Genomic DNA, 25,394 nt, shown 5'->3' on the forward strand with positions numbered 1-25,394 from the left:
TAGGGGGCATGATAAGCCTTTATTTGAAAAAAACGTTGCCTGGTTCTGCCGGCTCCAGGGTACAGCTTAAATGCCATTTAAACCCCCACACTTCATTTCTAAAACAGAAACAAAGGAGAAACAAGGAAAAGATAAACCATCAAGCTCTGGGCCTCCACCTTCTTTAGCAGTTGACCCTGCATTTCCTGGCAGAGGGAACAATCATTGGCCCTGTTCTGAGAACCAGCAGGGCTCAGCTGTGGGGCCATCTCAGGAGGTGCCCAGAGAGTGACAGAGAAAAGTGGGTTGTGGGCAGATGGGCCTGGGGCTCAGACAGGCAGACGCCCAGTACCCAGAGAACAAAACTTAAAATAGACACACACAGGACAAGAAGTCCCCAGACCTGAGCATGGGAAGCTAGAGTCAGCAGTGCGGCAGCAGCGTTCCAGCCGGGTTTTTGGCTTCCAAATCAAGGGAAGAATGGGGCTCCTGGTCCACCAAGCCTAACTCCAGCCTCAGTCAATTCCCTCCCGACTCGGGCCAGCAGATATTTTGAGTTAAAGCTGTGTGGAGGATCTGGCCCAAGGACACCCTAGGCTGTACCCCAGCACTGAATAAGGCATGCAGGTGACATGGTTTGGGCTACAGGGGTTTTCTGTAGGTTAGGGAGCCCACTTTTGGGGAGGAAAGGCAGAGCAAATGAGTAAGCACTGCCACCCTGAGTTCTTAGACCTAGTTTGCCCAAAGCCAGGCTTCTGTCGAGATGTTTTGGCCTGAGCTAAACAGCAGGCTTCTCCAGAGAGAAAATGGGAGGGAACAAGAGGGGGTGGGGGGGGGGGGAGAAGAAGCAAAGAAACTTTCTTAGGTGCACAGAAGTCAGAGGTCAAGCCCTCTGGGGCTCCAGTGCTGGCTAAGGCTGTAGAGCCTTCTGCTCTTTCTACCGGGCTCCGCCTCTTACCCAGTTCCTCAGTCTGGTGAGACAACAGTTCCCTGAAGGTGGAGTCTCCTCATCCTTAAAGCCTCCCAGCACTGTGCCAGCCCAGCGAGCCCCAGCACAAGGCATCAACCGCCTTCCTCAAGGAAGTCAGTGAGGAGATCAGAGGTGTGGGGTATCCCTGGGCTACCGCTCCAGGTTGTGGGCCAGTTTGTCTCCAGAAATATCAAGTGTGCCCAGGATGCCTAGATGACTGACTGGGAGAAAAGGGCCCCCGCTTGCTGCCTCCTGGCAGCACACAGCTACTATATCATGCTCTCAACCTGCCCCTAGCCCAGTACCTCATGGTAGCACATGGACTAGGCAGAAGCAGGCTTGGCTGTGCTGGGCAGTCCCACCCCAAGAGAACTCATGCTTTACACACACCTTGCATGTGCATGCCAGAGCCCAGAGGTCATGAAAGGAAGGGGAAGGTTGGGTCAGAGGGTGCCACCAAGAAATGGCCTAAAGCGAATAACCAATGAGATCAATAACTCCCGCAACCCTGGTCATTAAAAATCAATGGGGGGGAAGGGGGCGCTGGGTACACAGAAGAAAGGGGATGCTCTCCACCTCTCCCGGGGCCACCTAGCATGTGGCACAGGATTAGGAAGAGGTTGGGGCAGGGCAGGGACCACAGGCCGAGAACGTGGACAGGCCTGGAGAAAGTCTAACCACGGGCAGGAGGGAACAAGGGAAGGGGCATAAGTTTCCACAGCACGGGGCATTTGCAGTCGTCGGTCCAGTGAGCTCTTTCCCTGGGGGCCCTCATGGGGCAGTGACTTCCATGCCGAAGCTGGCAAGCAAGCAGAGATGGTCTGAAGAGTAGAAGGGGTTGGGCAAGCCATTGGCCGCCCAGAGAATCTCTTCAGAGAGGAGGGAGAGGCGGCCCAGGAGCTTGAGGGTTCCATCTCGATCCAACCTGTGATCTGGGGCACAAAGCAGAAGCCAGTAGGTGCAGCAGCCACCAGCCGCACTGCATGGTGGAACTAAATTAAATGGTCTACACAACACACGCACACATGCACTCACGCACACACGCACAACATCTGGCATTCTGACTAGAAGGTTTCCCTGTGATAACATCAGTGAATAAAGACAGGTACAGGGACACAGGAACAAATGGGATACAGGTAGGTCCTGCACCTAACATTACAAGGTTTTTGATTTTTCAAGAGGTACAGAAATATAGATTCCTTATATAAAACGATTCTAAACAGGCAATTAATTCAAACACTCTAAAAATAATAAGCAAACTAGGCATGGGACTAGTGAACTGCTCATTGTGACTACTGGCAAGAAAAAACAGGGTCTGACCTTACCAAGTCCCTCCCTGACTTCTGCCCTTAGAAAAGTCTAATTACGTCTCGTGCTATACTTCTATCTCCATGGTGGAACTAGGAATGACTTCCCTGCCCTAGCCCTGGCACCGCAGGAAAAGAAGAGCACGTAAGGTAGGTAGCCTGCATAAAGAATGAGCACAAAGCTGGTATGACATCTGCTCCTGGAGCCCAAGCCAAGCCACCAAAACCCAACCTGCCATCTGCTACTCCCAGGCATCCTGGGGTGGCTTCTAGAGACCCCTGACTCAATGGTCTTACCACTTCTGTTCTCATTCTCACAGGACTCAGCTGAGAAAAAAATGTAGTCCACTGTCATCCCAAGCCCTAAGGGCATCGTCGTGACCTCCGGGCGGCCGTGCTGGGGCAGGAAATGGGTATATACTGAGGTCAGGTGGAGGCAGTGCTGGATGGTGCCTATAGTCCTACGGGACAGAAGGTAAGAAGTCAGCTAGCAAAACACATTACACTTCCCACCGGCCAATTTCTCTGTGGGTTTTATGGAGATTTTCTTAAAGGATAATCTCTAATGATGGTTTCAGATGCTGCTGACACCCAACAATGTATAGCTGGGTTATAGTCCTTGAAAGGAAGTTCTGTGAAGCTGTGTAGGTTATGAAGATAAAGTCTGAGTTTCCCTGGAGACCCCAGGTGTGGTACTTGGAATGAGAATGCCCCCATAGGCTCATGTTTGAATGCCTGGTCCCTAGTTAGTGGGACTGTCTGAGAAGGATTAGGAGGTGTGGCCTTCTCAAAGGTAGTGTGTCACTGGGGGTGGGCTTTGAAGTTTCAAAAGCCCACAATAGGCTCAGCCACTCAGTGTCTCCCAACCCCCACCCCCGTGTGTGTGTGTGTGTGTGTGTGTGTGTGTGTGTGTGTGTCTGTCTGTCTGTCTGTCTGTCTGTCTCCTCTCCTCCTCTCTTCTCTTCCTCTCACCCCTCTTTCTCACCTCTCTCACCCACCTCTCTGCCTGCTGCCTGCGGATCAAAATGTAAGCTCTCAGCTACTGCTGCCTCCCTGTGCATGTCTGCCACCATGCTCTCCGCCATGATGGCCATGAACTCACCCTCTGAAAGTGTAAGCCACCCCCAACTGAACGCTTTCTTTTAAAATCTGCCTTGGTCATGTTGTTTCATCACAGCAACAGAGCAGTAATTAAGATAGCAGGACCTTAGAGATGACTCATGGAACGTTCACCAAGGGAAGCCGGATGAATGGAGCAGAGCTGGCCCAAAGGAGAAACAACGTGTGCTGCAGGCAGCAGAGCTGGAGGTGGGGCTACCCAAGTCTTTTGGACTCCAGATTATTCTATCATGAGCCCTAGATGCCAACATGGAGCTGCACTTAGTGTTTTCCCTGCTGGGTCCTAGTCCTTTGGAAGGGGAGTGTTTACTCTGTGTCATTCTATGTTGGAAATACGTAACTTCTTTTGTTGTTGTTGTTGTTGTTGTTGTTTTGTTGTTGTTTGGGTTTTGTTTTGCTTCACCTTTGCTTTTAGTTTTTGTTTTGTTTTTGTTGTTTTGAGACTATGTAGCCCTGGCTGGCCTAGACGTCATTATGTAGGCCAGGCTGATTTTAAACTCACAGAGATGAGTGCCGTGATGAAAGATGTATGCCTCCACATCCAACTTCCCCTTTACTATACAGGGGCTTGCTTACATTTAAGAGATTTCCTGAGTCTCCTCACCTACAATTTTAAATAGTGTTGGAATTGCTAGACATGGGAACTTATGATGTTGGGCTGGGAACATGGAGAACAAAGATTTGGCTTAGAAGTGATGTGGTTAGCCGAGGGGTAGAGCTGCAATGGTTTACGTTGTCAACCTGACAGGATTTTAGAATCACCCCTGGGCATGCCTGTGGGGAATTACATAGACTGAGACAGGAAGACCAAGTGAGTGGCACTCTTCCACAGGCAGAGGTCTTGGTCTTAACAAAAGGAGAAAGCAAGCAAAGCCTTGACATTCACTATGGCTCTGTATCTGTATCTGTACGGCTTTGTTCTCCCTTGTGACCTTTTATCACAGCAACAGGAAAATCAATACATTATTCAACCAGCAGATTCCTTCCCATATTAATAAGCGGCTGGCGATCTCAGCTGAACTCAGTCTAGAAACAGATGAACACTGAGACCCTGATACTCCTCATCCCCACTTCCCATTCTCCTGATAAAGAACACCAGTGTCTCTCATGTGGACCAGCAAGTTTGCTCAGAGGCTTCTCCCTCAAGGAAAGGCTACACAGGCTTTTCACCTTGGCTCTCACACGCATGCATGTGCTGTCTAAGCAAACCGTGGAAGACTGAGAGCTTAGCAAAAAGTATTCCCAGTCAGCCTCAGTATAGCCAGTGCTCTCTCATGCTCAGACTAAAAACTGCAAACATGTTTACCTGGGGAAGACAGGCTCAAGTTCAGATATCTCTTCCTCAAAGATACACTCGGCCCAACCAGCAGGTCGATCTGTAGGAAGCCAGAAAAAAAGGAGGTGGGGATTTGTTTTCCATAGACAGTACAGCAGAGTCAGAACCTTTCACCTTCAGATCCCTCTCAGACTGCACTGCTCCAGGAGGTTGGGAGGAGGGAAGGTAAAAGAAACAGTCATGAGATGGGGAGATGAACCAAGGCTGGAAACCTGAGGCCCCTAATACTCTGCACTTTTTACGTATGCATAGTCATATGGTTCAAAAATCAAAATGAGGGGTTGGGGATTTAGCTCAGTGGTAGAGTGCTTGCCTAGCAAGTGCAAGGCCCTGGGTTCGGTCCCCAGCTCCGAAAAAAAGAAAAAAGAAAAAAAAAATCAAAACGAAGTTAGTCAGTCAAGAGTCCTTCCACTCACCCCTTGCATTTCGTTTTTCTTGTACAGGGACAACCAATGCTATCAAATTCCTTATACTTTCCTCTAGAAATTTTCTATCACACACCATCCACTGTGTAGTACATATATAGACACACATGTTCATACACACATCTATGTTGTATATACATTCATAAAGAAAATATAAATGCCAACATCAGAAAAAAAAAAAAGGTATTACTACAAATCTCACTATCCTAGTCCAGTTTCTATTGCTGTTGATACACACCAGGATGGACAGTAACCTGGGGAGAAGAGGGGTTTTGGCTTACGCACTCCATCACTGAGGGAAGTCAGGGCAGGGACTCAAGACAGGAAACTGCGAGTAAGAACTGAAGCAGAGGCCACGGAGGGGTGCTGCTTACTGGTTTGCTCAGCCTGCTTTCCTATATAATCCAGGACCACCTGCCCAGGGGTGGCACCACCCACAATAGGCTGGGCCCTCCCACACCAACCATTCATCATACACGCCTCACCCCAAGGCTTCCTACAGGAGTGGGGATTTTTTCACAACTGAGGTCCCCACATTCCAGATGACCCTAGCTTTTGTTTAGGTGACAACCAGCACATTTGCTGATATTAATAAGATAACAAGGGTTGACACTGACAAATTCTTAGCAATCAAATTACTAAACTCAAGCATGGAGGAGGGCCTCAGGGGGCCTCAGTGTAAAGTACAGAGCCCAGAATTTAAAGAGGGGGAGGCAATGAGTTGATTTGTCATTTATAATCTATAGGGAAAAATCTGTAAACTAACACTACAAACTATACAAATAGATTACAGGGAGATGGCTCAGTGGGTAATGGTACTTAGTACCAAGCCTGACAACCAGAGATCCCAGGAACCCACAGGGTAGAGAGAACTGACTCCCATAAATGGTCTCTAACCTCCATACACTTTATGACAGTGAAACTATCACAAAGCTATCTAGACAGCCTGGTCTGCATAGCTAGCACCAGGCCAGCTACCACCGCAGTGAGACTCTGTCTCAAAATGGTAAACAAACTTTAATTCCAGCACTCAGAAGGCAGAGGGAGATAGATCTCAAAGTTCAAGGCCAGCCTGGTCTACAGAGTGAGTTCCTAGACAGCCAGTGCTCCACAGAGAAACCCTGTCTCAGAAAAAAAAAAAAAAAAAAAAGCCAGCCAAACAAAAAGTAAATAAAGGAAAAAGTTAAAAATATATAATTTACATAAAGTGAAAAGAGACACAAGCGAATATAAACTTAAGAAACAGCAAATTTGATTAAGCCTGTAACAAATAGAGACTGAATCAGCAAGGAGAGCCCAGACTTTGATGACTTTGCTGGGGAACTGTGCCAGACACTTCTCTAAGAGTTCATATAAATCCTTTTTTTTTTTTTTTTTTGGTTTTGTATGCCAACTTGACACAAGCTGGAGTTATCACAGAAAAAGGAACCTCCTTGCCGAAATGCCTCCATGAGATCCAGCTGTAAGGCATTTTCTCAATTAGTGATCAATTGGGGAGGGCCATTGTGGGTGGTGCCATCCCTGGGCTTGTAGTCCTGGGTTCTATAAGCAAGCAAGCCAGTAAGTAACATCTCCCCATGGCCTCTGCATCAGCTCCTGCTTCCTGATCTGCTTGAGGTCTGGTCCTGACTTCCCTTGGTGATGAACAGCAATGGGGAAGTGTAAGCTGAATAAACCCTTTCCTCCAGAACTTGCTTCTTGGTCATGATGTTTGTGCAGGAATAGGAACCCTGACTAGGATATTTGGTTTTTGAGTCAGGGTTTCTCAGTGTCGCCATGGCTGTCTTAGAACTCGCTCTATAGACAGACTGGCCTCAAACTCAGACATCGGCCTGCATCTGCCTCCTGAGTGCTGGCTTTAAAGGCATGTGCCACTACTGCCTAGCAGAATTCGTATAAATACTTTGCACTCAATTTTGGAGGTAATATTTCCCAATTCATTCTATGAAGTATTAATAGTGCTATTACTCTCATACCGAACTATATAAGTAGATCACAAAGAAAACTAAAGACTGGCACCCCTTATGAACACAATAAAATCCAGAAAATGCAATAAAATCCAGCAAAATATAAATGTTAGTATACTGTGATCACATAATAAATCCCAACAACTTAAGCTAACAGACTGGATTAGAAAACAGGATACATCTTTTTGCTGCAACCAAGAAACACACCTTACCACTAAGGACAGACATCAATCATCTTGGGGTAAAAGGATGGAAAAAAGTATTCCAAGCAAATGACCCAAAAAGTAAAGAAGTATATCTAATTTAATATCAGACAAAACAGAGTTCAAAACAAAACTAATCAGAAGAGGTAAAGAAGGACAGAATATACTCATTAAAGGAAAAATCTACCAAGTCTCTATACAATTCTACACATTAATGCACCAAACACAGAGATACCCAAGTTCATAAAAGAAACACTAATTCAGCCAAAGTCATATACTGAACCTAATAGCACGATAGTGGTTAACACCAATAACCCACTCTCAGCAATAGACAGTTTATCCAAACAAAAATTAAACAGAAAAAGGCTAGGGTCAAATAATATCATAAATCAAATGGACTAGCAAACATCTATAGCTATTCCACCCAAACACTAAAGAATATACTTTCTCAGTAGCCCATGGAACTCTCTCCAAAATGGGCCAAATATTAAGACACAAAGTAAGTCTCAACAAACATTTAGAAAATGGAAATAAATAGACAGTATACAAACTCACTACTGAATAGAAATTGGGTCACAGCAGAAATCACAAAGAAAATTTGAAACTTTTTACAATTGAATGAAAATTAAAACACAACATAACCAAACCTGTGGGCCACCACAAAGGTATGTTTAAGAGACAAGCTCACCGTCTACGTTAAATAACTTGGAAAGTCTCATATTAATAAATTAATGACACACTTTAGCTAAAAGAAAAAAGATTCAAGAAAGAGTAGATGGAAAGAAATAATAAAACTCACAGTTGAAATCAATGAAATACAAACAAAGAATCAATGAAACAAAAGAGTTGGGCTTTGAGAAAAGTCAACAGGACTGGCTAACCTGTAGCTAAAGTAACTAAAAGACACTGATGAGATTCAAGCTAGTGTCGGGCTGAGTGATGTAAGCCTATATTTAGTCTCAGGAAGCAGAGGCAGGAAGCAGAGGCAGATGGATCTCTTAGTTCAAGGTCAACCTGGTTTACAGAGCAGGTTCCAGGACCAGCCAGGGCTACACAGAGAACACAGACACACAGACACAGACACACAGACACACAGACACACAGACACACACACACACACACACACACACACACACACACACACACCACACACACTCCAAATCAGTAAGAAATGGAAAAGAAAACACGCATGGCAGCCAGCACTAAGGCATTCAGAGAATCATGAGGGCATACTTTTTAAAAATCTATCACCAAATGTCTTGATATTTATGACCTACCAACATTCCTTTATGATAAACGTTGGGGAGAGCCGAGGGACACAAAGGATACACCTCAGCATAAGGCCAACACCATCCTAAATGGAGAGACCCAAAGCTTCCTTCCTAACTAAAGCCAGGACCCCACACCAGCTACACCACGCGGAGCACCGCCACGGGGCTCTGTCCTACTACAGAGACACTTGCTCAGCCCTGCTCACTGCTGCTCTACTTAGAAAGCCAGAGACTACAAACAGCCTAGATGTTCACCAACTCAAGAATATATAACGAAACGTGTACATTTACACAATGGAATGTTGTTGCGTGGATGTATTTAGAACAGTCTGTTAAAAAACTGAACTTGGTAAGTACATGGGTGGCCCTGGAAACAGTGACCCTGAGTGAGAGGAGCATCATCAGCCCTCAGAGAAGCTCCTTGTTGCAGTAAGTAGTCCGGGATTAACACAGAGATCCGCGACAGGACAGCGTGCACAGAGAGAGGGAGACACTTTGGAGCACTCAGACCTAAATGGGATGTCTTCATCAAAACCCGCCTCTCAAGGCTCCAGGATCTATGAAGAGGAGACAGAAAGATTACAAGAGCCAGACATGGTGGGTGACTCCAAGGAGACATTGTCCTCCAGACTCAACAGAATTGATACACATGTGAACTCAGAGGCTGAGGCTGCACAGACAGGACTACACAGGTTCCAACCAGACAAAAATCCCAGCACTGAGAAGAGGAATGGACACAAAGGCCCACGCCTAACACAGACACTATGTCAACTGAAACCTGGTGGGAAGGGAAAAAGTTTTCCTCAGTGGAGTGTCAGTGGGGATATCAACCACACTCTAGGGGAGGCCCCAGGCCCAGGTGTAGCAGGACAACACAACAGGGGCTCCATTTCTTTGTGTGTGCTTTTTTTCTTTTTTTGTCCTTCTTTTTTTTTTTTTTTTTTTGGTGGGGAACCCAACCCCGAAAGAACCCCCTTCCCCTCCTAAACCCTTCTTTTTTTTTTTTTTTTTGAACATGAAGTTGGTGGATAGAGAGATGAGGAAGATCTTGGAGGAGTTGAGGAGAAAGAATAAAATTATACTATATAGTATGAAAAATATTTTAAAACACTGAGAGTCTATGAATTTACACATCTATAGCCCTTCTGTTTTTGACATAGGGAAGATAAATGGAAACTGACTACCAATGTTGTGTGTGAAAGTTCTTTGGATGATGATAAAAATATTCTACAATTAACACTGAGAATTTTTAGCTCAGGGACAGAGTGCCTACTTAGCAAACACAAGGCCTTACCTGGGCTTGGTCCCCAGTAAGAAGTGTATCAGGTGCCAAGAACAAACTGTTCTAAAATTACAGTGGAGATGGCTACACCAACTCCAAAACACACTAAGAGACAGTGAACTTTAGACACGTATATTTTATAATATGTGAATTTCATCTAAATAAGGATTTTTTTCAAGATTTTATTTATTTTATGTATGTGAATACATTGTCACTTTCTTCACACATACCAGAAAAGGGCATCAGATCCCATTACAGATGGTTATGAGCCATTATGTGGTTGCTGGGAATTGAACTCAGGACCTCTGGAAGAGCAGTTAGTGCTCTTAACCACTGAGCCATCTCTCCAGCCCAAGGAATGCCAACATTATAACACTAAATCTTCACCTTGAGTTGCACCCTTAGTCATTATAATATACGAGGCAAATCACAGTAGCCAGCAGGCTGTTTGTGTATTTGTCTTTCTTTTCTCAGTGGTGCTGGAGGTTGGACCCAGAGCCTTGCATATGCTGGGGAGCACTCCACTACTGAGCTATACCCTCAGTCCCTTCTTCTCATCAATACTGGGGTTGGGAGGTTGATTTTTGTTTTTTTGCTTTGTTTATTTGTTTTTTGTTTTTGAAGTAAGGTCCTTCTATATTAGGCATGGCTGTCCTAGAATTTGTTATGTAGACCAGGCTATCCTCAAACTCACAAAGATCCTCCTGCCTCTGCCTCGCATAGGTGCCACCACACCTGACTTCTCAGCAAAACTGTAAAGAATGTTTCCCACAACACGTGGTTCTCCCCATGCATGCAGCACTGTGCACAAATGGCACTGTTCTGGTAGTTAAACAGGACTCACGCCTCGCATGCCGTTCAGTTATCTCCACAAAGCTGCAACAGCTTCCTCACCGGAAGTGGCCAACCAAACAAGGACCAGGAAGGAAGATCCTCAGTTAGACACAAGATCAGAGAGTCTCAGCATCCACTTATCTGTTTCTAGATTAACTTAGCTGAGATCGCCAGCTTCTTATTAGTATGGGAAGGAATCTGCTGCAACTGAGTAATATGTCGATTTTCCTGTTGCTGTGATAAAATACCCTGAAGAGTTTTTAATAAGAGATGGCTGGAGAGATGGCTCAGAAGTTTAGAGCATTTGTAAAGGACCCTGGTTCGATTCCCAGCACCCACATGGGATCTCACAACCCTCTGTAATTCTAGTTCCAAAGGATATGACATCTCCTCTGACCTCTGTGAGTACCATACCAGAGTACTCTGTGAGGCACACCAGGCACGCCTATGGTACACATATATACATGCAAGCAAAATATTCATACACATGAAATAAAATCTAAAAAAAAAAATAAATCTGAGGTGCTAGGGAGCTAAGTCGGAGAGTAAGACTCACTACAACACAGCACGGGCGTATCTGTATCTCCATCTCCCACAGGAAAAGCCACCTGCACTGTTTAAAACCTTTAAGTGCCAGGAATGGTGGCTCATCCCTGTAATACTAACACTCAGAAAGGCTGAAGCAGGAGGAGTCCTGTGAGTTCAAGGCCAGTCTATGCTACATAGCAAGTTTTAGGCCATCCTGGGCCACAGAGTTAACGCCCAATATAAACATTAAGTGTCCACAAGAGAGGAAACACAGGGACTCTCCTTACTATCCACAGCAGTGTGGGCATCTGTGACCCTACACACTGACTCCCTAGACATGGAAAATGGCAGCCACAAGGGTGGAGTCCCTGTTCTAATCCTAAAGACCTTTTGAAAAAGTCCCACACAAATGTTAAAAGAAGAGATCTGGAGTGTCTTAGTTAGGGTTTGACTGCCATGAGCAGACACCATAATCAAGGCAACTCTTTTAAGGACATTTAATTGGGGATGGCTTAGAGGTTCAGAGGTTCAGTCCAGGATCATCAAGGTGGGAGCATGGCAGCATCCAGGCAGGCATGGTGCAGGAGGAGCTGAGAGTTCTACATCTTCATCTGAAGGCTGCTAGGAGAAGACTGACTTCCAGGCAGCTAGGGTGAGAGTATCAAAGCCCACACCCATAGTGATACACCTACTCCAACAAGACCACACCTCCTAATAGTGCCACTCCCTGTACAAACCATCACATGGAATTAACCCTATAATAATGGTACTACTAGACACACAGACTAACAAAAACCACCACACCTAGAATGGTTTATCTCTTGTAGAGTAGTTGGCCAGTGGGGTCCCACAGACAACCACTGCCACTGTGCTCTGTAGTCTTCAGAACATGATGGTAAGGCCGTATTGGTGAAGACCCACATACTTGAGTCACAGAACAAGGAGAAATCTAACTGGTACTGACCTGGAAGCTCTCTTTATTGGCTAGCTTTCATGGTGCTGGAAGAGTTGTACATGCTACTGGAGGAGAAAAGTAATCAGCCTCACTCAGATGTGAACCCCATGTGAGCTACAACAATGACTGGCCTGGCAAGATACACAGTTGCAACAGCAACACAGCATTATGGGAGTGATGAACCGCTTTCTCATTGTATTTAAGGCCCACTTCACAATGCCCAGAACCACTGCTGGGCTAAGAACCTGTAACTAGCTGGTCCTAGGCCCTTTAGGGAAAACCTACCACTATTATTATTCTGCTAAACAGTCATTAATGGAATCAGTGTCTTTATAAAAGATGCCCAAGAGAGATTCCTTATTCACTTGAAAGAACACAGGGATGAAGTGAGAATTTCTGGTTTTGTTGGAGACAGTGCTGTCATGTGATGTTTTTCTGGAAGCTGCCTCGTGAGAGGACACATGATATTGGGAAAGAGTGTAAGTATAACCCAACAGACAGTAGACGACACTCTCACACTGGTTCACCTTGCAACTCTTCACTGGTCTTGGCTTGTAGAGAGAAACACACCAAAGAACCTCTGGCGCTATTCCAGCTGCTTCTCACCGCTTCTTCAGCCTCACGCCGACCAGCAGAGCCTCTGCTAGTAATTTGTGCGTGGTGTATGCTGAGTGGACAGGCCTGCCCCTGCTGATGTGTTGATGTTTTGCCTGAGGACTGGACCGCTGACAATGAAGATTGGAATCACCCCCAAAGAACTATTTCTAAACATGTCCACAACCTCGTTTCCTATCAACCTTTCTTTTCCCTACCTCTAGTTGGTGGCAGGCTAGAAGGGAAGTTGAAGCATTAAAGAACCATAATTAAAGTAGGTTTTGAAAAATCTAAGCCTATACAGGGATTCTTCTTTAGTATCCACAGCAGTGTGAATATTTGTGAACCCCTACTGACTTATAAGTTGAAATCCTGATTCCCCAAAGAGCAGTAATATGAGGAACAGCAGCTACATCTGGGGGTGGGGTGGGTGGAAATCACTACACTTGGAAACATAAGTAGGAGAGGGCTTCAACTTAAACACCCTACTTAAGAATCATTCTAGAAGCTGGAGAGATGGCTCAGCAGTCGAGCACTTGGTTACTCTTGCAGAGGACCCAGGTTTAGTTCCCTGCACCCATACAGCAGCTAACAACCATCTAGAACTCCAGTTTAAGATATTTAAACATTCTCTAGAAAACCACTTGCACTTAGTAAACCTTTTCACTTGTGGTCTAAAGTGATACAAGCTTTTCAGACTTAGAGTCCTAATGGGACTCAACAGCAGCCTGTTCAGCCCTGGGTGGAAGGCCCTGAGGCAAGGTGTGGGCAACAGAGTGTGTGGTACACATGTGTGCTTCCTCAGGTTCAATCTCAAATGTACAAACAATACCATTATTTTGTTCTGTTAGTGAATCTTTCCATTATAAACTTTTTTCTGACCCAAGATCTTGTCTTATAGCTTAGGCTGAACGGCCCTGATCTCTTCTTTCCCCTCAGCCTCCTCGGCACTAACATGCAAAATAGAACAATTCTACTTGGTTTTCAGGATGTAGGTCTTGGTCTAATTTTGTTTGTAACTAAGTTTCAGCATTTTTTATGTTTCATTCAAGCACAGCATTCACGTTTTAAGATAATCTATTCTTAATACAGTCATCCATGTGGGGCTGACCCTGCTTTACTTGGGGATCTTGTAATCTTAACCTTCTGAGCTGAGCTTCTGGCCCTACCTGAGACACCCATATCTCCTCCTCCAAGGCCATATATATGCAGAGGCAGTGGTCCACCACTGAGCACACCTCAGCTTCCCACTTCTATTCTGAGCTCCAGAGTTTAGCTTTCATCTTCTGGTGTCTTGTTATGTGCCTGAACCAACTTTTTGCAGTATTTTATAATCACTTCTTCTGTTTGAGAACTTCAAATGTGCATATAATGTGTGTACGTGTGTATGTGTATGTGTGAGTGTGTGTGTATGAGTGTGTGTGTGCGCGTGTATATAAGTGTGTGTGTATGAGTGTGTGTGCGTGTGCGTGCGTGTGTGTGTGTGTGTGTGTGTGTGTGTGTGTGATCAAGGCCACCTAGTTGTCCCTCTTTTCCAATGCTGTGTGTATCCCCATCACTAATCCCTTCCAGTTTTGTGGGTTCGTTTTTAAAACCCATTGGGTCCGCTCAGTGCTGCTGCTATGTGTCTGAGTCTAATGCAATCTACTGGATCCTAGGCAGTCTCACAGGGGCCACATCTGTAAAGAAAACCGACTCTCCCTCTCCCAGCATTTGCTATCAGTTGCCAACAGCCCCGCAGCTAGGGGACCATCTCATCTTTCTATTCATGGAGAAATAATCATAATTTCCATATGATACAATGCTTAGCTTTTTTTTTTTTTTCTTTTCTTTTCTTTTTTTTGAGCTGGGGACCCGAACCCAGGACCTTGGGCTTCTCATCTTTCATGCGCTCTACCATGAGAAAAATCCCCAACCCCCAATGTAGCTTTGAAGCACTCTTTTATTTATCTTTCTTTTCTAAAGCACTGTTACCTGCCTTTTGGTTTTCCATTATTTCTTTCTTGTATATTTCAGTATAGATTCCATAGTATTGCTTTGAGTGAGGTCAGCTTTAACTTAGCTACATTATTCTATGCCAGCTATTTTTCTGAAGTTTATATAAAGGAAACATTCAGCACATGTTCTAAGTAATAAGAATTTTGCTCTTAAGACAGGGTTGTGATGGAACATTTCAGCCTTCACTTCTCTAGAGCCCCCGGGCTCTGCAGCTCTGAAAGAATCACCTTTGCCCCTCAGATACTTGAACATGCTGTGTCCTGATTCTCTACATAATTCTCCACACACTGCCTTCAGGAGCAAAACCGTCTACAGGTTTTTCTATCACAGTATATGCATTCCACTCTTGGTGGAAAAGCAAGAGATTTGGGGTCCCTCAAACGTGTGCCTCACTTGGGTAAATGCACAGTGTTGTTCTGTCTGAGATCTATGCAGCGCCATAGGTAAGACTCCCCATATGTCCTCAGGCACTGCTAGCCCAGCTCCCCTTGTATCTGTTTCAAATTCACTGTGGTTTTGAAAAAAATGGTGTTTGCCTCTGGCTTGTTTTCCTCATCTTCCTTATTACTTCAAAGTGGTTTCAGAGACAAGAAGGTGAAGCCACCAAAGATATGCTATCTTATCCTAACTGGACGCTCTCCACAGGAAAAGGTTTCCTTGTGATCAGGCCCCTTTCACCTCACAAATCTCAGAGCCCTGGGATATATGCACTTCCCCCCTTCTCCCTTCTCCCCTGCAAACACTAAACACATGCTGTGAACCAGCAGCTAAGCCTAAAAAGGTTAATTGCTACTCAAACTCCAGGGTTCTTGGTTTATGGTCCAGGGCTCCATCCGGTGCATGGATGCAAAATTCACACCCAAGCATGAACTCTGTTCACCATCCTTCTTCTAAACTCATTATCAGGAGCTGGTCAAGAAGTATATTTACAAGAGACTAAGGCTCAGCAGTTAAAAGCACTTGCTGCTCTGGAAGAGGACACAGATTCTGTTCCCAGCACCACATTAGGCAGCTCACGATCACCTGTAACTCCAGCGCCAGAGGATCTGATGCCCTCTTCTGTCATCTGCAGGTACCTGCCAGCATGTGGTACTCATTCATACACATAAACAGACAAAGCTTTTGAGGGGGTGGAGGGGAAGGCCTAGAAAACAAGAACTTAAATGTCAGGGGTTAAGAAAGATAAGGATCAAGAAAACAGGCTTCCTGTTACCTGGCTTAGTGTCTGTCACTCCTTCCATGAGAACCAGTCCTACTGGTCGCTGACAAGCGAGGTCGCAGAAGCGGAATCGTAGTAGGAAGTCTCGGCCATATTTTAGTCTCTCTATAAACCAGGAGATGTCATATGGTAAAAGAAAGGCTCGGGAGTCCCATGCTGAGACCTTAAGTACCAAGAACTTTCTAGCATAACAACACAGAGGGAATCTGACTCTGGGGACTGGGACATTTCCCAACAGCTGTAACTGAAATGTGTCCACTTCACTTGGTGACATGTGGAGGAAAATATAGGAACATGTAAGAGAATCAAGGGGCTCACACTTTCTCTCAGTACTAAGAGTGAGCTTGTGCTCCAAATGAACATGAAGATACAGCAAATCAACAATGCGACACACAAGACAAGCATGGTGGTGCTTTAATCCCAGCACTGGGGAGGCAGAGCAAAGTGCTCTGAGATGGAAGCCAGCCTGGTCTACATGGTGGGTTCCAGGACAGCTAGAGCTGTGTAGAAGGACCCTGCCTCAAAAGATAACAACAAAAGGAATGTGCTACGTGAGCACTGAAGGACAGCTTGGTCAGAAATGCACCCGCTCCTCGTCAGAGTACCGAAGTTTGGTTCCCAGCACCCACATGACAGCCCACAGCCATCTGTTAGTGCGACTGTCAAGGGACCTGAGGCCTGCTTCCAGCCTGTGCAGGCACCAGGCACACACGGAGTGCACATACAAGCACACAGGCAAAGAGACAGACAAAAACCACAAAGAAAAACTGTGCTTACCTGATCTCTTGGGATGACAGGAGGTGACATATTGACAGCAATCAGTGATGCCCAGGGAGCTGGGCCACAATGGGGCCTGCAGCTTCCTCTGGTAAAGCTGATGAGAGAAGTCTTCCTGTCCAGAAACCTACAAAAAATTAAGTAAATAAGCCACGTGGGCATGAGGAAGCCAGATAGAAAAAGGGAATGACTCATGATTTGGGACATTTGAACAAATACAAACACACACAATCAGACAACAGTGTTAACATGACATGAGCAAGCCACATAAATCTCCAGGGAAGGCCACAAAACGGAACTAATTATAACTTTACTTTCTCACTAAAAGCACATAAACATCCATGTGATAAAAAAGAGTGAACAGAGAGTGAGGACCAAGTCAAGGAAAACAGAACTGTACAGCATGTGGTCCTGAGGTTCACCTCAGGAAAATGTACACGATGCTGCACAAGAGGGACTAACTCTTGGCAGATCTCAATTTGTAATGCACACAGGTTGATCATGTCACCCTCCACTTGACATCTTCCAGATCAAAGTCAATTCCTTGAGTCTGGTATTGGGAAAACACAGGATAAAAGCCAATGGGAGATGCAGCAGCACTTTACCGTGTCTATGTCACCATCCTCTGCCAAAGTCATGAGCGGCCTGGGAATGGACAGAGCGTGTAGGGGAAACATCCAGCAATATCAGTCATCCGCACATCCCACGTGGGCAGCAAAATTCCCTCTACTTCATTTAACAACAAATATATGAACGCCAACTATATGCATGGCACTGGGACAGATTAGTGACAGACACCATTCCCCTGCCCTCAAAGGGCATAAACCTTCAGTATGCAATCCAAAGTAAGAGACTTAGAATTAACTTACATCCCCCACACATATGCAGCAGATGTGCAGCTTGGTCTTCACGTGGATCCCCCAACAACTGGAGCAGGGGACTGACCCTGACTCTGTTGCCTGCCTGTGGATCCTGTTCCCCTAATGGCTTCGGTGGGAGGAGGCACCTGGTCCTGCAATGACTTGATGTGCCGGGGGTGGAGGAAGCTCTCCTTTCTCAGAGGAGAAGAGGAGGGGGAGGTAGGGGGAAGATCTGTGTGAGGGGGTACTGGGAGGGGAGGTGGGGCTGATATCGGTATGTAAAGTGAATAAATATTTTAAAAAGGAATTAATGGCCACTTAAAGGCTGTGACTTTGGGCAAGTCACTTAATGTTCTTTAATATTATTTTCTAAGAACACTAATACCATATACAATTAAAAATCGTACACTAATAATAACCACTAGCAATTACTGACTGCTCGCTTTGAACAAGGCACTAGAAAACCTTACATGCACTGTTTCCTAGGATCCTAAGGTATCGGTCACTGGCATGCAGACGAGGCAGAGGGGCCTGAGAAAGCTCCTTGCCCAGGATGACAGATCAGAGATTTGATCAAGGCTATCTGGTTTTAACAAGTGTCCTCACGGCCCATCCCTAATAGCACCTGCCTGTCATTTGGAAGGCACTCAGCCAATTCTCCTGCCCCTGAGCTCCTTCAAGACAGCTCCTTTAGAGCAGGCTAATGACCTGCTCTAGGCAACCGGGACATCCCCAGCACTTAAGTAACCTCATTGAAATAAAAGCCCAAGGACTCAATAATGGTTCAGTCATTTTGTGTGCTTGCTCCATCGTGTTTTGCCAAAAAACTAAATAATGTGGATCAGAAGAGACAAAGCAGGGAAAAAGAGATTAAGTAACGTAAGATAGAGTCAACACAAGCTAATAAAACTATAAGCTATCTATGCTACCAATGTTTGGCAGCTGTAAGAAACTAAATTCAAATGGAAATTATTGACTGAAAGGAAAAACCACCCAAAACAAACAGTACTGTGCTATGTTTATAAGACACATACAGTAGATTTATAATCTCCTGTTGTTGTGATTACAGCATGGTATCAGAGGCCAGGCTGCCTGGCTACAATTCCTGGGCCCCCCACTAACTGCATGACCTAAACAAAATAATTTAGCATCTCTCTACCTTAGTTTCTGTACTTATTAAAATGGAGCAACGATAAAACAGTGAAAATTTAATAGTTGATATATGTAAACTGATCAAAATAGTACTTGACATACAGGAGCCTAATCATGTAAACTGGGATAGTATTTGGCAGCATTAATACCACTGTAACTGCACAGAGAATGACTTGTGAGAAAGTCACCACAACAGCAGATTTGGGTAACAAAAGGGTATTTTCTCTTAACTCTTAAAAACCGTGTAGGAGTCACTTGCAAATCAAAGCATGATTACAAATGGGAAGATGTCACATGTGCCAGAGGTCCAGGTGTGCTGCCGATCTCCAGGAGCAGACAGAGCTACTCTGCACCAGCAGGAGGAAGGAACTGAGCAGTCCCTTGCCACAGAAACAGCAGTTGACACCAATACCCAGCTCTCTCCCTAGCCCACGTTTCCACCCCACCACGGCTGTCCCACTTCACCTTCCAGGCTGGCATCCCATTGTACTGGAGCTCTCCATCCCTGATGAAGTTGTAGAGAGGTGAATCAGGGACAGAATTCAGGTCCCCACACAAGATGATAGGGCAGTGGCTGCCATCTGACAACCTGGCCACCTTGTCCACCTCGGCCAGAAGAATGGCCATCTGGGCCAGCTTGACATCACCCCGACGTGGGTTGTACAGGACATGGGTATTTGCCACACACAGGGGAGCCACTGAGACTTGCCCCAGACCTTCTGGCACCAGCGGCTGCAGCAGCAACACTAAGCCCACATTGTCCCGATTGAGGAGCTCCAACCCAGGCCGGAAGTACTCCACAGGGCTGGCACAGAGCAGACGGAACCTGGTGGGCTTGTAGCACACAGCGCAGCCATCCGTTTTACACCCAGTCCTCCTCTTGTAAAAACAGGTGAAGCCTGTAGGGAAATGCCACCATGGAGATAGGTCAGAGTCGGGGAAGCCTGAATCCCTTCCAACCACTGCAGCAGCACACAGGGTCTGAGCATAAGGCACCAACCCTGAGAACTCACTCTCTGAGGTTCCTCAGAGATTCCCTCACAACTATAGCCAGAGTCTGAGGGATGAGAGGGGAAGGAGATGGGGAAAAGGTACAAGCAACAAACATGAAAGAACAGAGGCTTGTCACCAGAGGCAAAACTGGCTCCAGATGGGGGTCCTGTAATCCAGGGGGTTACCATCTAGTGGCTTTCCCAGTCCCTAGTCCCTTGGATCTAGAGTCAGATAAGTAGAGGTCCCTGCTACACAAGCTATTAGCTTTGTAGTCTGGGGGGTTTGAGCAAGTCACAGCAACTTTTAGAACCCGTTTCTCATCTGTAAAATGGGATTCATGGAGTTCGTTACTTCACAGGTTTAAAAACCTAGCACTCTACCTACACACACACACACACACACACACACACACACAGAACCAGCCCACAGGCAGGGCTGATGGTTTACTAGGACACAAAGAAGAGGTGAACTCTTCGAGTAACTCTGCAGGGCTGAAGGAAGGGGCTGGCAAACGTGCTGTGGGGAGCTGTAGTACCCATCATCCGCAGAGAGGGCTCCAGCTGCTCCCAGTAATGGTCTTCCTGGACTTCCTGAAGGCACAGGATCTGAGGAATTGACAAGGGATTCAATCACTCCAGAGGTCTGGAAACAATGTGACTCCTACTCCCTAGGACCAGGCCCCCACACCAGATTGAGGGTCAGAGTGAGACTTCCCAGACAGACAGCCACCAGCAGCAGCAAGCACAGACCCAAAGTGAAGCTTGAGGAGGCCCCTATGAATCCCTGCACAAGGGTGCTGGAAAGTGTACACTCTAGAGAGTTGTCTTGGCATCTGCCCAGAATGCTTGACTCCAGGGCAGGCAAGCTCAAACCTGTCATCTACAGAGCCAAAGCTAATCTTAGCCCATCTGGCACAACTGGCATCATCTGGATAGCTATGAAATAGGAAATCATTCTGAGTGCCAGAGAACAGCCTAGGTCTGCACCTATGCAAGATGGCGCATCTCCCTCTTCACTCACATCCGGGTCCCAGTGCTGGAATTCCTGCATGAGGTTGGCAAAGCGGTAATTCCAGTTGAGGATGTCTGGATGGCAATGCAGATAGAGCTCTGAGCTCTGCTGCATCAGATCCTGGGCCAGGATATTATACGACATCAGAGTGAACTGGAACTGAGGGCCATCTCCTGCCTCCAGACCCTGAGCATCTGGCTGCGTGGAGAAATCCTCCCATTCTCGCCACAGGATTTCTGCAAAGGGGTCAAGAGAAGAGTTCCAGAACACCTGCAGGTTATCCAGTGTCCAAACTACTACCCAGTGTCACCATGTCATCCCTGAGGCTCCTTCTCCATTGTCCCTGCCACCCATCTGTCTAAGGACATTTTTCCAAGCTGATAGTGAGCTCCTCAGGGTCTGGGACAATCTTACCCTATCCATTACTGTAGTCCCTGGTTACCTACCTCCTAGCATACCCTCAAGAATACTTATGAGTCTAACAAGCTCCCACTCATGATATAACCATGAGTCTCTGGGGAACCATGCAATGGGGTGTCATTAAGTCTCCTGGGGCTAAAGATTCATCTAGAGTGACTTCAGCCCTAGGTGCTTTCTGTATCTGTACCTGGCTATACTTGGAGGTACCTGAGTAGATTTCAAACCTATTTAAGTCATAGAACTTTCTTCACTTCACATCTTCATAGACTTCCAATATATGTAATGGAAATGAAACCAGAGCTATTCTTCCTGAGGCAGAGTGGAGGCCCTGAGACCTCTGTACCCCTGCCTCCACAAAGCCCTGTGTCACACCTGCAGAACAACAAGGTAGTGTTGGGCCTCAGGTCTCTCACTGCCTAACTGCAAGACATTAGACATGTCCCAGGCCTCTCTGCACTATGACACTTTTTCACCTGTAGACGCGTGAGAACACTGCCAATATCTGAGCCTGCAATGGTCTCAGAAAATCTAAATGTGACAGCAGAAGTCCCCACTACAAGCTCTTTCCTGGTGACCTGCAACTCGGGCTTACTATGCTCGTTGTCAGACTCACCATGATAAGGTATTTCCATTGGGGGAGGCTGCAGCTGTTCCAGGCCTTCAAAGGGCCACATGGAAGTCTCTTCCTGGGGCATAGGCTCCGGTGCTATGCTCCAGGCCACCATTGCAGGGTCCTCTTCCCATTGTTCTGCAGCCATTGCACCCATTGGGAGAACAGCACAGTCTGCATACTGGGGCCCTGTCTGTACGGGAACAGCTGCCCACAAAGGACCCTCATCCTCGGCCAGAGGTTCCTCCCCTAGCACCTCAGGGAAAGGCTGGTCCAGGTTGTCCGCTGCCCGAAGGTCACTCAGCTGCCTGCTGGACCACTTGTCCTCCGAGGCAGTGTCCTGTTCTCCAGAGTTATCCATCAGGAGGGCCAGGCTGCTCTCAGCCAGTCCCTTATCTGCAAGAGGACCCTCACTTGCAGTTGAGAGTGTCTGGTTCCACCCTTCTTCTCGCCACTGCTGAAGCAGGCCCTCACACTCCTCTTGGTCAGGCCCCCGAGGGGCCATGGCAAAGTTACCCTCTACCTGGGGGGACGAGCTCTTCGCCAGAAGGGCATTTTTTCGACATGTAAAGAAAGCATCTAGAAAGGAAGCCAAAATGTCAGGTTACAAGAAGATGGCAAAACTTTGTTCCACGGTATTCTCCAGCTGGAATAGAAGCCTCCTGTGAACGTGATCATCTCCACCTTGCTCACCACTCTACTGTTACAGCCTTCCCCACTTAATACCTGGGGCCTCATCTTAGCAGTGCTTGTGATGTGCCCAACACTCTGGTAATTGCTTTCCAAGTGTTAACCAATTTGCAAGGCAAGGACCTGACAAATTTCAATGCAAGGATGAAAGAACACTAATCCCAGAGATAATACAGCACAGGTTGGGACATATAACCTCATCTCTTTTCCTACCTTTTTAATTTATTTTATGTGTATGGGTGTTCCGTCTACCTGTATGTCTGTGTATCCTGTGTGTGCCTGGTACCTGCAGGGGTCAGGGAAGGCTGCTGGATGGCCTGGGCCTGCAGTTACAGAGTGTGGTATGCTACCCTGTGGGGGTTGGGAATCAATCACACCTGGATCCCCTGGAAAAACAGCCAGAGCTCTTAACTACTGAGCCATTTCTCCAGCCCTGAAAGCTTTTAACATCAATTCTCAGGTCCTGAAAATCATATTATATATTAGAAATAACACTTAGTTGTGAAGTAATACCGAGAATTATATACTTAGAACAAAATTAACAAAACTGACTCTAAGCAATGTTCCTGCAGACCGACTTACTCTTGGGTTTAAGATGAGTACCAGAGAAGTTATAACTAGATAAGCCATGAGAGTTTTCTAGGTCTATAAGCTCTATAAAAGCACCTAATAATAATGATGATGATGATGATGATGATGATGATGATGATGAGGGTGGCCTTAAAACCAACTTCCTTCTTAACAGAACCCCTAGGCTTCTTTCCAGAGCTGTCGATCCCACCTATAACATCCTCACAAACCTCACTGATTTCTTGCTCCAGAACATACCAGAGGCTGCAAACTAAATGGTGCCAGCAACTGACAGTTATCAGACGGCTCTCATCTCTGCTGTAGCATTCACGAATGACAGCCATCAGGCCATAAAGCAGGCTCTAAAATTAGAGCTTTCAAAGTCCTGTTCTGATGACAGCAAATCAACCCCCTCCCCTGCACACATGCACACATGTGTGTCCAGAGCACTTATTTACGTCCCAGGACACGTGGCAATGCAACTATATTAATGGCAATTTGCAAACTATATTAATTTATGTCTCTGTAAATCAGTGGTAAATCTGGGCCGGCAAGACGGCTCAGCGAGGAAAGGTACTTGCCACAAAGGATGAAGGAACCGAACCCACGACGGTGACCTCTGACTTCCACACACCCCATGGCTAGTCCACCACCACATACACACATTTTGCCCACATAGAGAACAATAAATAAATCTTTTTAAAAATTAAGTCAGTATTTCTTTCAACTAGGTGAGGGAGGCAAATTTTTGCCCTGAGGGAACGGCAGTCTCTAGAACTGCTGAGGAATTCTATCAGGGTGCCATCAAGCATCCAACAATGCACAGGACAGACTCACTCACTGGTCTGCTATGTCAAGAATGCTCCCAACCAACAGGTTGGGTTGCTGGGATTTAGTCAAGAACTTACTAATTATCTGATCCTTGAAACATGTAACACATGACAGAAGAGCTTTATGGTAGGCATGAAGCCCCTCACTTTCAAACTTAGCAAATAATACTGATGGAGATGCTTTACTAAACAAATCTTTTACAAAATGCCAAATACATAAAATTAATATAACTGTCACTTCATAACATGTGGATTGGAGGGCTCCTCTAAAATCTCAAGGATTTTATTAATTGGGAAACCTGTGAGCTAACAGTAAGACTGCCATTGTAGCCACTAGATAGCCACATAATTAACGGATAATTTAATTATAATAATGCTTAATATAATATACACAATGCTCAGTACTCTGAACACAGTGACTTCGGTAGGACTTCCCATTCCTGAGAATGATGGACACCCAAGGCCTTCCTGAACACTCCGGAGACCCATGACTGCCAGCAAGTCCTGTGTTAGCATAAGATACTGTAAACATATGGACAAGGCCCTTCTCTGTTGAAGCCGGCAGTCTAGCGGCAACACGGTAAAAAAAAAAAAAAAAAAAAATCTAATGTTTGATATAAAAATACAGTACCCATCTCTGAGATAGTGCAGTTCCAGAAAGAAAAAGCACAGGATGCAGTTGGGAGTCCTATTTCTAAGAAAACCCTTCTTGATACTGTCCCTAAGTTACAGGGGAATTCTTTCGGACTTCAAAGAAAAACTGGGCTTGTGTGAAAGCCATTGGATTTTAAAAGCTGAGCGGAGGAAGGTTGTGCAGAAGTAACAACCACCCCCTCACTAAAGCATCAACCTATCACAGTTCTCTCTAAACACTTGCTCCAAAACTGAGGTTTTAAACGCTTCTAGCTTCTGAGCGTGTCTGTTTTTCAACTAGAGTCGGTTCAAAGAGGACAGCAGATGACTGGTCGCAGTAAAAAACCTGTGAGAAGTGAGCCCACCCGCCTAAAGGCACATCCCTCCCTAACTCTACCCGCCGAGAAGTCCGGTCCTCGCCTGTCCCGGGTTGCCACCGCTCCCGATCCCCGGGAGTGTCTCAGCCTGCCCCAGGACCACCGCCACAGCCAAGGAAGACGCCCCCTTCCCCAGCCCTGGGTCCACGTTAACCGTGGCCCGACGTCACCAGACCACAGCGTGAGGAGGGGCTGCCCACGAGAGTCGCCGGTCAGCCCAAGCCTCGTGGGGCCAGGACGGCCCGCGGACCACCTCACACTTGGCAGAGGACTGCGGTCATGCGGCCTGACGCTCCGCCCCAGGAGCCCAATAGGGGCAGCCCCGGCTCCCGCCCATCAGGACGCAAGGCCGGTACCTGAGAGGAAGCGGAAGAGGCGCGCGGCCGGCAGCAGCAGGTAATATAGGCACGACGCGATCATGGCCGGCCGCCTGCCCGCGCCGCCGCCCCTCCACACTGCTGCACACCGGTCTCCTCAGTTCGGC

The 25,394-nt window shown here is 46.4% G+C and overlaps 1 protein-coding gene across 2 annotated transcripts; it reads right to left on the bottom strand.

Annotated features, from left to right (window-relative positions):
• Angel1 (angel homolog 1) lies at positions 1 to 25,394 on the bottom strand. 2 transcript variants are annotated; one of them, XM_032908192.1, is made up of 10 exons: positions 25,267 to 25,394; positions 21,814 to 22,389; positions 20,790 to 21,016; positions 20,305 to 20,374; positions 19,242 to 19,675; positions 16,765 to 16,891; positions 15,982 to 16,092; positions 4,682 to 4,751; positions 2,554 to 2,717; positions 1 to 1,881 (listed from the first exon to the last, which is right to left on the bottom strand). In XM_032908192.1, the coding sequence occupies exons 1-10, from the start codon at positions 25,328 to 25,330 to the stop codon at positions 1,721 to 1,723; spliced, it is 2,004 nt and encodes a 667-aa protein (XP_032764083.1). In that variant the 5' UTR covers positions 25,331 to 25,394; the 3' UTR covers positions 1 to 1,720. The 2 variants fall into 2 exon arrangements, with proteins under 2 accessions (XP_032764083.1, XP_032764084.1); XM_032908193.1 differs by lacking the exon at positions 25,267 to 25,394 and adding an exon at positions 24,931 to 25,220.

Source organism: Rattus rattus, chromosome 7 (genome assembly GCF_011064425.1).
Source record: "Rattus rattus isolate New Zealand chromosome 7, Rrattus_CSIRO_v1, whole genome shotgun sequence".
In the NCBI taxonomy this organism is placed as follows: Eukaryota; Metazoa; Chordata; class Mammalia; order Rodentia; family Muridae; genus Rattus; species Rattus rattus.